The following is a 13181-nucleotide window of genomic DNA, read 5'->3' as shown; positions in this document are numbered from 1 at the left end:
GATCGATGGATGGATGTGTGTGTATGTATGTATGTGATATGTATGTATGTGATATGTATGTATGTAATATGTATGTAATATGTATATATGTGTATGTATGTATGTGTATGTATGTATGTGTATGTATGTATGTGTATGTATGTATGTGTATGTATTAATATGTATGTATGTATGTATGTATGTATGTATGTATGTATGTATGTATGTATGTATGTATGTATGTATGTATGTATGTATGTATGTATGTATGTATGTATGTATGTATGTATGTATGTATATATGTCTGTCTGTCTGTCTGTCTGTCTGTCTGTCTGTCTGTCTGTCTGTCTGTCTGTCTGTCTGTCTGTCTGTCTGTCTGTCTGTCTGTCTGTCTGTCTGTCTGTCTGTCTGTCTGTCTGTCTGTCTGTCTGTCTGTCTGTCTGTCTGTCTGTCTGTCTGTCTGTCTGTCTGTCTGTCTGTCTGTCTGTCTGTCTGTCTGTCTGTCTGTCTGTCTGTCTGTCTGTCTGTCTGTCTGTCTGTCTGTCTGTCTGTCTGTCTGTCTGTCTGTCTGTCTGTCTGTCTGTCTGTCTGTCTGTCTGTCTGTCTGTCTGTCTGTCTGTCTGTCTGTCTGTCTGTCTGTCTGTCTGTCTGTCTGTCTGTCTGTCTGTCTGTCTGTCTGTCTGTCTGTCTGTCTGTCTGTCTGTCTGTCTGTCTGTCTGTCTGTCTGTCTGTCTGTCTGTCTGTCTGTCTGTCTGTCTGTCTGTCTGTCTGTCTGTCTGTCTGTCTGTCTGTCTGTCTGTCTGTCTGTCTGTCTGTCTGTCTGTCTGTCTGTCTGTCTGTCTGTCTGTCTGTCTGTCTGTCTGTCTGTCTGTCTGTCTGTCTGTCTGTCTGTCTGTCTGTCTGTCTGTCTGTCTGTCTGTCTGTCTGTCTGTCTGTCTGTCTGTCTGTCTGTCTGTCTGTCTGTCTGTCTGTCTGTCTGTCTGTCTGTCTGTCTGTCTGTCTGTCTGTCTGTCTGTCTGTCTGTCTGTCTGTCTGTCTGTCTGTCTGTCTGTCTGTCTGTCTGTCTGTCTGTCTGTCTGTCTGTCTGTCTGTCTGTCTGTCTGTCTGTCTGTCTGTCTGTCTGTCTGTCTGTCTGTCTGTCTGTCTGTCTGTCTGTCTGTCTGTCTGTCTGTCTGTCTGTCTGTCTGTCTGTCTGTCTGTCTGTCTGTCTGTCTGTCTGTCTGTCTGTCTGTCTGTCTGTCTGTCTGTCTGTCTGTCTGTCTGTCTGTCTGTCTGTCTGTCTGTCTGTCTGTCTGTCTGTCTGTCTGTCTGTCTGTCTGTCTGTCTGTCTGTCTGTCTGTCTGTCTGTCTGTCTGTCTGTCTGTCTGTCTGTCTGTCTGTCTGTCTGTCTGTCTGTGTGTGTGTGTGTGTGTGTGTGTGTGTGTGTGTGTGTGTGTGTGTGTGTGTGTGTGTGTGTGTGTGTGTGTGTGTGTGTGTGTGTGTGTGTGTGTGTGTGTGTGTGTGTGTGTGTGTGTGTGTGTGTGTGTGTGTGTGTGTGTGTGTGTGTGTGTGTGTGTGTGTGTGTGTGTGTGTGTGTGTGTGTGTGTGTGTGTGTGTGTGTGTGTGTGTGTGTGTGTGTGTGTGTGTGTGTGTGTGTGTGTGTGTGTGTGTGTGTGTGTGTGTGTGTGTGTGTGTGTGTGTGTGTGTGTGTGTGTGTATGTATGTATGTATGTATGTATGTATGTATGTATGTATGTATGTATGTATGTATGTATGTATGTAAATATGTATGTATGCATGCATGTATGTATGTATGTATGTATGTATGTATGCATGTATGTATGTATGCATGTATGTATGTATGTGCGTGTGACTGTGTGACTGTATTTGAGTGTATATGTGACTGTGTCTGCATGTGTCTGTGTGTGTGAGTCTTTCTGTATGTCTGTGAGTGAGCCTGTCTGTGTTTGTGTGTGTGTAAGTAATTTATACAAAGTTCTGTAATTTGCATACATTTTAAGACTAAATTATAATTTTTGTGAAGGGTAATATAGTTTGCTTTTGTTCTTTGCACTTTAAGTCAATTAAAATGTAAAGCTATAATATAAAAATGTATTTTGAAAATGATCAATATTGAGTTTTCTAGTCATCCATTTAAATTTTAGTGCACAAATTAACCCTTTAAAAATATGACACAATGGCGATCAAGTCAAGATTTTGACAATGTGCCTGTCTCCCACTAGTCCGTCCTTCACAGAGACACCATTTGTGCCTATGTTTGAGGGATTGGTGTGTGAACTTTGACCGAGCCTTTCAATAACTGGCGCCTCAAGCTACAGACGTGGAAATATGAATCGATGACCAGAGAGTGAAGATGAAAGTCAAAAGATTTTTTCAAACGAGCCTTCTAGCCCTAACAGTCATGCCTCTGCTTGTCACGGGTGCAGTCCCTGGGGAAGTAACTGATGCTGATGTAGTTACGACCACTCAAGTCGAAACTACAACTACCTCAGTCGAACCTACATTACCTCAAGTCCATACTACAGCTAATCCGGTCGAAACTACAGCTAATCCGGTCGAAACTACTCCAGCCGTGAATCCAACAAGAAAGCCAGTCTTGAATCCAGTCGACTACTCCTGCATCAAGAGTCGCCCACAGCAGATGTGCAACCTTCAGCTCATCTATCCAGACCCCGTGGGGCCTCTGCCCTGTCACGTGACCATCAAGGGTCAGGAGTTTGTTAGACCTCCACACCCATCACTGTACGTCTCCACATCTTTGGTAAGTACTATAGTAGCGTCGTCTTTTGATCAGTAATATAGTAGCGTCGTCTTTTGACCAGTAATATAGTAGCGTCGTCTTTTGACCAGTAATATAGTAGCGTCGTCTTTTGACCAGTAATATAGTAGCGTCGTCTTTTGACCAGTAATATAGTAGCGTAGTCTTTTGACCAGTAATATAGTAGCGTAGTCTTTTGATCAGTAATATAGTAGCGTCGTCTTTTGACCAGTAATATAGTAGCGTCGTCTTTTGACCAGTAATATAGTAGCGTCGTCTTTTGACCAGTAATATAGTAGCGTAGTCTTTTGACCAGTAATATAGTAGCGTAGTCTTTTGATCAGTAATATAGTAGCGTCGTCTTTTGACCAGTAATATAGTAGCGTCGTCTTTTGACCAGTAATATAGTAGCGTAGTCTTTTGACCAGTAATATAGTAGCGTCGTCTTTTGACCAGTAATATAGTAGCGTAGTCTTTTGACCAGTAATATACTAGCGTCGTCTTTTGACCAGTAATATAGTAGCGTAGTCTTTTGACCAGTAATATAGTAGCGTCGTCTTTTGACCAGTAATATAGTAGCGTAGTCTTTTGACCAGTAATATAGTAGTGTCGTCTTTTGACCAGTAATATAGTAGCGTAGTTTTTTTACCAGTAATATAGTAGCGTAGTCTTTTGACCAGTAATATAGTAGCGTCGTCTTTTGACCAGTAATATAGTAGCGTCGTCTTTTGACCAGTAATATAGTAGCGTCGTCTTTTGACCAGTAATATAGTAGTGTCAAATTTTAACCAGTACTTTAGTAGTGTCAAGTTCTGGGACCATCTTTACAATGGCAATGTAGTGTCAAGTTCTGGGACCATATTTACAATGGCAATGTAGTGTCAAGTTCTGGGACCATATTTACAATGGCAAGGTAGTGTCAAGTTCTGGGACCATCTTTACAATGGCAATGTAGTGTCAAGTTCTGGGACCATCTTTAACCCTAACCCTAACCCAATGAGCGAATGTATTGCTCACCCAGGGTGTAGGACAAAAGGCCGACATCCAAAAGGCCGACAAGACATAAGGCCGACACGGACAAAAGGCCGACATGGACAAAAGGCCGACAGCCAAAAGGTCGACAGGACATAAGGCCGACAGCCATAAGGCAGACAGCCATAAGGCCGACAGACCATAAGGCCGACAAACCATAAAGCCGACAAACCATAAGGCCGACAAGCCATAAGGCCGACAAGCATAAAACGTACTAATATCGCAAATATGTGTTCCTGCAAAGCTCCTATCTTGACAACCATCGAAATAAGGCATAAAAAAGGTGAAACGTTCAAGAGAAGAGACGGTGCTAGTTTCTATCCTTATAAGGTGAACCATCGGTCAAGCGATCAACACCTAAATATTGCGAAATGCTGTCACTGCTGTCTTTCATAGCTCCTTCTATGTAATCGAGGTGAGACGACCATCAAAGAACAAAGTCAAAAGCCGCCGGCATCATCGCCCACATGCAACAAGGTGGAACGTCAAGAGACAATGCTAGTTGCGATCCTTATAAGGTGAACTATGGGGCCCATGCGACTGGAGATGACGGGAGTGTACAAAGAATAAACAGACAGGTGGCGTTACCACCATATTTTGTAAAGCAATCAAAGAAACCGAATGAAGTAGAACAATCGCGTGCTTTGACTAGACTACATGTTTAATACAGACAGAATTATATTTTAGTTTCGTCCATTGCTAATTGCGTGAAAAAAAAAGTGTAAATTATATTCATTGGATTCATAAATTCTTTTGTGATTTTTATACTAGTTTGCCGAAATCGGTACGTTATTTTTGTTTTTTGTGTAAACTTACCCCTGTGATTTCCCTATATAAGGAGTAATATATCGGCAACAAATAATTGGTTACATCGTGTGCTTTATTTTATCCTATTGTATGTACCTAAGAATACTTATTAGAAACTTAAAAAGTCGTATATAATTACATATTTTAGATATTAAATATGCCTGTAATTGTTGTTTGTGATTTATAAAACTTGTCGGCCTTTTGTCCTGTCGGCCTTTTGGCAGTCGGCCTTTTGTCTTGTCGGCCTTTTGTCTGTCTTATCGGCCTTTTGTCCATGTCGACCTTTTGTCCGTGTCGACCTTTTGTCCATGTCGGCCTTTTGTCCATGTCGACTTTTTGTCCGGATCCCCTCACCCATTAGCTTAACCTTCTGTCGTGCTGTTTTTTTTTTTCAAAGACACAAGGAGGCATCGTTTTTGACGTCATTCGGATGTGGGAAAAGGAGAGGGTGTAAAAAGATCGAATTTGTGGAAGCGGGTGTACTGGGTTGTTCGGGTCGATAAGATTCACCACATATTGAAGTACTTCAAATTAAAATAAAAGAAGTAAAATTTAGACGAGCAAACAAAAAAAAACCAACTCAGCGGTCACTGGGATCATCCATGCCATAAGTGACGTCATGATTTTTAATAATCTTTATCTCCTTTTCCCTCCCTAACGTCACAGATTGTCAAATATAGCTGAACCCACCAAATATAATGACGTCACACGCAGCCTAATATTCCAAATTATTTGTGAACGTTATAAATGATGAGCCCTAAACTTTGTTATCAACATCTTTAGCGCCCAAACAAGACCTTGATGTATGGCTACAACAGTTTGAATGGTCAAGTTGTCTGGCTGTTGGAAGCAGAGGTAATTTTTTACAGTGTCGTTTATGGAGTATTTAGGAAGTATTGTGCATAAAAATCAAAATAAAACATTGACGCTTTTAGCAATTTTACACCTCCCTACTTTATCGCAAATTTAGTGTAGAGGACTAATCGAGCAAAAAAAATCAAGATTTTACACGTCTCCGTCGAAAAAACTTGGTTTTGCAATTTTGACTGTCTGTCTGGGTGTCTGTGAACGAGTACCCTTTCAGTTATTTTAAAGCAATTTCAAACATAAATATTAAAATTATTTTTTTTTAGTTTCCTAGCAACTTTGAGCTATTTTACATAACCTGAACTGGTACTTACTCTACTTCCTGTTCTTCAAAAGCCAATAACTTAAGTACCATTTACGTTTACTTACTTGACTTACTTGAAAAACTTAAACGCAAACATTAACGCAAACAATAATGCTAACGAAAGTATGAACGTAATCGAAAACATCATGAGGACATTTATGAACAGCTTCTTAAAAAATATTGATTAATACAATAGCTAGTAAACAGTTCATTTATGGTATAAACATTATAAACAAAAACGCAAACATGAACATAAACGCAATCATGAGCACATTGTAATATAAACATAAACGCGAACATAAACAAAAACTTAAACGCAATCAATAACTCAAACGGAAAGATAAACGTACACAGATGATCTTTAGGAACGGCTTCTAAACTGTTATTCATTAAAAATAATATTTATTAAAATGTACATTCAGTGTATAAAATAAATAAAAGATAGTATTTAAAATACCTATTTTTACCTAGCACCTTAAATTTAAGCAATCTTTTTTTTCCAGCAGCAACAAACTAAAATAAACCGGCAGTGATCTCCCCTAAACTCTCTCGAATATTCTTATATAACACTATGGGGGATGGCAACTCGGGATATAGACATGATTTTTAATCCATTTTGAATTACTTAAACTTTTAAAAATAGAATAGAATCTTGTTGAAAAAAGAATTGCGCACCAAGTGAACGCCAAACAATCTGTGTATAATAGTGCGGAATATTATTAGTACTTTATAATAGCATATGCGTTTTTTTGAGAAATCGGAAACAGCGTAAATTACTACTTCAGGTCAACTGAAATTACTCAAAATTTGATAGAAGGCAGAGAAATAGATATTTTACTTATATGTAAAATTTCGTTTATGTATCCGAAATAGTACTCAAGTTATAGGCTTTTGAAAAATTGAAAGTATAATAAGTTCCACTTTCGGTTATCGGACATCGCTGAAAAGTTGAAACAGAACTACCAATTTGATATGAAATTTCATCAACCTAGCTGTAACACACACACAGACATACGGACAAGATGACAAAACTATGTTTTTCCAACTCAGGGAGGTGTAAAACGTCGAGATCTTCAAAAATCTCGATTTTTTTTTTGCACGGTTACAATACTTTCTCTATACTTCGTATACGAGAAAGTAATAAAAGTAATGTTTCTGATGTAATTTTTAAGTAATTTATCAGGGGAAGTAATTGGTACAAAGAGGCTGTATTTTAATACATTTTTCAGACAATTTTGTTTTTAACGGTAATATTTTTAGTTTGATTTTTTCTTTTCACTTTACGTCAATTAAAAATGATAAATTGTAAAATGAAATTTTAATTTAAAAAGAATCAATGTTGAGTTTTCTAGACATCAATTTTAGTACACAAAAATTAACACTAAAATATATATCTCAATGTCGATCAAGTCCAGTTGTTTACTATATTTTTACTATATGCATGTCATTCGCAAACATACATATCTGTCCAGCACATTCAGAGTCCATTTGAACTTTATATATTACACTAGGCATACTGCCTAGCTTCGCTTAGGTTTTCAAAAACATTTGATAATTTGAATAGTAATTATTAGGTGATGGATGAGGCGTGGAGTGCTTAAATGTAAACAGTAATGCTAATTTTAGAGAAGATGTTGTAGGCCTATGCTCTTTAACATCAGCTTGCAGACTTTCAGAGAAAGTGTTCGAAAGTACGCAATTTATAACTAAGATGGAAATAGAACTACAGAGGTTCCATGAACAGTATATCTCATAATTTATATTACATTGACTTTTAAAATTAATTTTTTATTTAATTATGATACGTAGCTTAATTAATAACTTATTTTTATCTAAAACAAATGCTATACTTTGTCGTTTTCTGTTTCTGTTTAAAATAGTATAGAATTATTTGAAAAATAATTATTTAAAAAGGTTACCTCCCTTGGAAATTAACCGAATGACGTATCTCTGTGTTTACTTTTTTTTTAAACAAACAGTTACTATGCTTATATAAGAAAATACGATATATAAACATATTTAACGACTACAATAGCTTTTTCCGACGGAATTAAAGTTTTTTTGTTACCCTCCAGGGTCGGTCTACGACCTCAAATAATATTAACGGGATCGATCGTCAAATTATTTATATATATCTCATATAAGGAGAATTTCACTCGCGGTCATCTTTTAGCACTGGTCGGGGGCTTTGAGTCTGACCAACAGTTTTTCCATACGGCCTAGTCATCTATAGAAGTGTATGCAAAACATTAGCATGATGTACAGAGGTTAAGTAACGTAAAAATTGTGTTAAAATTACCCTGTTTTTTTCCATAAAATACAAAGATTATATAGGGAAATACGACTGGTCAGTTTTGACCCCTTTACGAAGTTTTCCCAGATATGCCGAGTTTTTTGTGACACCCCAAGGCGTTCTCCTACCACCTCACAAAATATCAAGGGGGGTCGTCGGAGGAATTTTTTTTTCGTAATAGAGCTCATATAAAGAGAATTTCACTCGCGGTCACATTTTAGCCCTCGTCGAGTGCTTTGAGAGAAACCGACAGTTTTCCCTAAAGGTCAAGCCATTGACCTAAGAGTATGCAAAAATTTAGCCAGATATACTGAGTTTAAGTACCCTAAAGCCTGCGTTGAAATGACCCTCTGTTTTTCCAATAAAATACAAAGATTATATAGGGAAATACAACTGGTCAGTTTTGACCGCTTTACGAAGTTTTCCCAGATATGCCGAGTTTTTTGTGACACCCCAAGGCGTTCTCCTACCACCTCACAAAATATCAAGGGGGGTCGTCGGAGGAAATTTTTTTTCGTAATAGAGCTCATATAAGGGAATTTCACTCGCGGTCACTTTTTAGCCCTCGTCGAGGGCTTTGAGTGAAACCGACAGTTTTCCCTAAAGGTCAAGCCATTGACCTAAGAGTATGCAAAAATTTAGCCAGATATACTGAGTTTAAGTACCCTAAAGCCTGCGTTGAAATGACCCTCTGTTTTTCCAATAAAATACAAAGATTATATAGGGAAATACAACTGGTCAGTTTTGACCGCTTTACGAAGTTTTCCCAGATATGCCGAGTTTTTTGTGACACCCCAAGGCGTTCTCCTACCACCTCACAAAATATCAAGGGGGTCGTCGGAGGAAATTTTTTTTCGTAATAGAGCTCATATAAGGGAATTTCACTCGCGGTCACTTTTTAGCCCTCGTCGAGGGCTTTGAGTGAAACCGACAGTTTTCCCTAAAGGTCAAGCCATTGACCTAAGAGTATGCAAAAATTTAGCCAGATATACTGAGTTTAAGTACCCTAAAGCCTGCGTTGAAATGACCCTCTGTTTTTCCAATAAAATACAAAGATTATATAGGGAAATACAACTGGTCAGTTTTGACCGCTTTACGAAGTTTTCCCAGATATGCCGAGTTTTTTGTGACACCCCAAGGCGTTCTCCTACCACCTCACAAAATATCAAGGGGGGTCGTCGGAGGAAATTTTTTTTCGTAATAGAGCTCATATAAGGGAATTTCACTCGCGGTCACTTTTTAGCCCTCGTCGAGGGCTTTGAGTGAAACCGACAGTTTTCCCTAAAGGTCAAGCCATTGACCTAAGAGTATGCAAAAATTTAGCCAGATATACTGAGTTTAAGTACCCTAAAGCCTGCGTTGAAATGACCCTCTGTTTTTCCAATAAAATACAAAGATTATATAGGGAAATACAACTGGTCAGTTTTGACCGCTTTACGAAGTTTTCCCAGATATGCCGAGTTTTTTGTGACACCCCAAGGCGTTCTCCTACCACCTCACAAAATATCAAGGGGGGTCGTCGGAGGAAATTTTTTTTCGTAATAGAGCTCATATAAAGAGAATTTCACTCGCGGTCACTTTTTAGCCCTCGTCGAGGGCTTTGAATGAAACTGACAGGTCAGCCGTACGGCCAAGCCATTTACCTATAAACATGCCGAAAATTAGCGAGATGTAAAGAGGGTAAGTGCCCTAAAATCCGTTTTGAAATGACCCTCTGTTTTTCCCATAAAATACAAAGATTATATAGGGAAATACGACTGGTCAGTTTTGACCCACTTCCCGATTTTTCCGAGATATGCCGAGTTTTTTGTGACACCCCTAGGCGTTTTCCTACCACCTCACAAAATATCAAGGGGGGTCGTCGGAGGAAATTTTTTTTCGTAATAGAGCTCATATCAAGAGAATTTCACTCGCGGTCACTTTTTAGCCCTCGTCGAGGGCTATGAGTGAAACCGACATGTCTGCCCTACGGCCAAGCCATTTACCTATAAGCATGCCAAAACTTAGCCAGATGTAAAGAAGGTAAGTGCCCTAAAATCCGTTTTGAAATGACCCTCTGTTTTTCCAATAAAATACAAAGATTATATAGGGAAATACGACTGGTCAGTTTTGACCCCTTTACGAAGTTTTCCCAGATATGCCGAGTTTTTTGTGACACCCCAAGGCATTCTCCTACCACCTCACAAAATATCAAGGGGGGTCGTCGGAGGAAATTTTTTTTCGTAATATAGCCCATATAAGGCGCCGGTCAGTCGAGGTCAGTTTTGACCCCCTCTCCGTATATTTTTCGGCCAACCGTCACCGGCCCTCGTGTTCTATCGCCCGAAGGCACCATCGTGCCAAATTTGACGCGCCTGCGGCGCCGGGAAGTGCCCTATCGGGCACTTGACCACTTTGCTTTATATATATAGATTTGAGCTCGTCTACACTTTACGTTGATAGAACTTTACTAATTTTGTTGTTTAGATTGATGTAACCTGCTACCTGAAGATAAAGAAAGTTTTTAGATGTAAGTAAGACATTGGATCTTTGCACTGTCTGTCTGTCTGTCTGTCTGTCTGTCTGTCTGTCTGTCTGTCTGTCTGTCTGTCAGTATGTCTGTCTGTCTGTCTGTCTGTCTGTCTGTCTGTCTGTCTGTCTGTCTGTCTGTCTGTCTGTCTGTCTGTCTGTCTGTCTGTCTGTCTGTCTGTCTGTCTGTCTGTCTGTCTGTCTGTCTGTCTGTCTGTCTGTCTGTCTGTCTGTCTGTCTGTCTGTCTGTCTGTCTGTCTGTCTGTCTGTCTGTCTGTCTGTCTGTCTGTCTGTCTGTCTGTCTGTCTGTCTGTCTGTCTGTCTGTCTGTCTGTCTGTCTGTCTGTCTGTCTGTCTGTCTGTCTGTCTGTCTGTCTGTCTGTCTGTCTGTCTGTCTGTCTGTCTGTCTGTCTGTCTGTCTGTCTGTCTGTCTGTCTGTCTGTCTGTCTGTCTGTCTGTCTGTCTGTCTGTCTGTCTGTCTGTCTGTCTGTCTGTCTGTCTGTCTGTCTGTCTGTCTGTCTGTCGGTCTGTCGGTCTGTCTGTCTGTCTGTCTGTCTGTTTGATTATCTGTTTGGCTGTCTGTCTGATTGTATGTCTGATTATTTGTCTGTATGTCAGTCTTTTTCTTAGTTTCTTTATTATTTATATATATATATATATATTATTTTATTATTTTATATATTATTTATATATATATATATATATATATATATATATATATATATATATATATATATATATATATATATATATATATATACATATATACATATATATATATATATATATATATATATATATATATATATATATATATATATATATATATATATAAATTATATATAATATATATATATATATATATATATATATATATATATATATATATATATATATATAGGTGTGTGTGTGTGAATTATGCAGAGACCATTTCATTTATCTTTTGAATGGCTTCTTTACTTACTTGCTCAGATTTTGATCAAATAGTTGTACCGGAGAATGAAATCACACCTCTGACGTTCGTCCTCTTTGAGTTCAACGACAGATCCTTCAGCGGTATCAGAGACCTTAGCCTGTGTGAGCTCATATCGAAGTACGCACTAGGTGAGCCCTTAGCCGCCACTGACGTTAACGTCAACATGCGAAACATCGACAAACTCGTCTCTGAACGAGGACGGGAGCTTGGCTGTCCGGCTCCCAGCTCCAGCTTTGGCCGCATAACAGATGATCGACTGCTGACATTTTTCCTTTTTTTGCTCAATCTTCACTTCTGTTGGTCATTTGTCGACACGAGGTTTTAGTTTGATAGAAATCTTGCTACCTTCATTGTCAGAAGTTTTTGGTATATATCTTGACCAAATGTCTTGTAGTCCTCGTAGATAGAGGATTTTGGTGTATTCATTGACAGAAGATTTCGCTGGCTTCATTGACAGAAGATCTTGCTTGGTTCATTGACAGAAGATCTTGCTTGGTTCATCAACAGAAGATTTCGATGGCTTCATTCACTTTGTTTCTCATCACCAGAATGTTGTTTTGTTTAAGGCAGATTTAATTATGTTATAAGAATTTTTTAATAAAATGTTTGAGACACAGCTCTAGAGTTTTTATAAGCTTTTATTTGCTTCCTCTGTCTGTCGACAGTCTGTCTATGTGTCGTCAGTCTGTCCAGATTGAAACGCCCGAGCAAAATTTCGGGCACGTTAGCACGTGGGTCAAGACATGAAGACAATGCAATTTGACTTAATTAGTTGCCTAATTATTTTTTTATGAATTAGTTGAAATTTTGTCTAAATTAGTAGGCTGTCTCATCAAACTATTCCACAAACTATTCCACACTATAAGACAGCGTCATCACGTTCACTAGGTGCGCAATGGTTTTTAGCCATGCAACTCGATTGCATTAAAAAAAATTCATAAAAAACGTTTTAATAACAAACTTTTATGTGCAAATGCACTAAAAATTAGTTTCTTTAAATATATAGTAATACAATACGCTACTATTTATATAACTATAAAGAAAAGCGAGTGTCGCTATATTATCTATTGGATACTTTTACTAACATTTAGGAAGCGACCCACGATTTTCTTTATAGTTATATAAATAGTAGTATATTTGTTACTATACCTTTAAAAAAACTCATTTATTTTGTACTTTTTTATGAATTCATTAAAATTGTGTCCAATATAGCAGGCAGTCTTATCCAACTATTCCGCACTATTGTATACGCGTTAACACGTTCATTAGGTGCGCAATTTTTATGAATGAATTAAAACTTTCTGAAATTAGCAGGCAGTCTTGTACTACTAGTTCCGCACTTTATACGTGCATTATTATGTTCATTTGGTGCAAAATAGTTTTAAGTCATGCAACTCTATTGTAGTTTATTTTTTAAACGAAGTGACTAGTCGGAAATAGATCTTTCCCCCCCCCCCCATGCGCTATCTGGCCGGCATAAGATGCAAAACGCAATGGGCTCCAATTCAGTAGCGTACGCAAGGGGGGGGGGAGCAGGGGGAGCGGCCTCTCCCCCTCTGGCCATTTTCAGCAAAGTGGCGCCTTTTTAGAAACTTTTTAAACTCAAAGTTTTAAACATTGATATTTGTTAAAAAATATTTTTTGGCGCCACATCTATG

At 38.4% G+C, this 13181-nt stretch overlaps 1 protein-coding gene across 2 annotated transcripts; it reads left to right on the top strand.

The window, feature by feature from the left end:
• Positions 1-2180: 2180 nt before the first annotated feature.
• On the top strand, positions 2181-12141 carry LOC131953707 (uncharacterized). Of its 2 annotated transcripts, none has more exons than XM_059317035.1 (4): positions 2181-2740; positions 5360-5431; positions 10507-10549; positions 11535-12141. In XM_059317035.1, exons 1-4 carry the CDS (start codon positions 2333-2335, stop codon positions 11846-11848), a joined length of 837 nt encoding a protein of 278 aa, XP_059173018.1. In that variant the 5' UTR covers positions 2181-2332; the 3' UTR covers positions 11849-12141. The 2 variants fall into 2 exon arrangements, with proteins under 2 accessions (XP_059173018.1, XP_059173017.1); XM_059317034.1 differs by having other exon boundaries at positions 11520-12141.
• Positions 12142-13181: the final 1040 nt, after the last annotated feature.

The sequence above is a fragment of the Physella acuta genome, unplaced genomic scaffold (genome assembly GCF_028476545.2).
Source record: "Physella acuta isolate Inbredline_101_S28 unplaced genomic scaffold, ASM2847654v3 ptg000941l, whole genome shotgun sequence".
Taxonomy (NCBI): domain Eukaryota; kingdom Metazoa; phylum Mollusca; class Gastropoda; family Physidae; genus Physella; species Physella acuta.
Note: the sequence above shows the minus strand (reverse complement) of the source record. Positions and strands in the feature narration are given on the sequence as shown.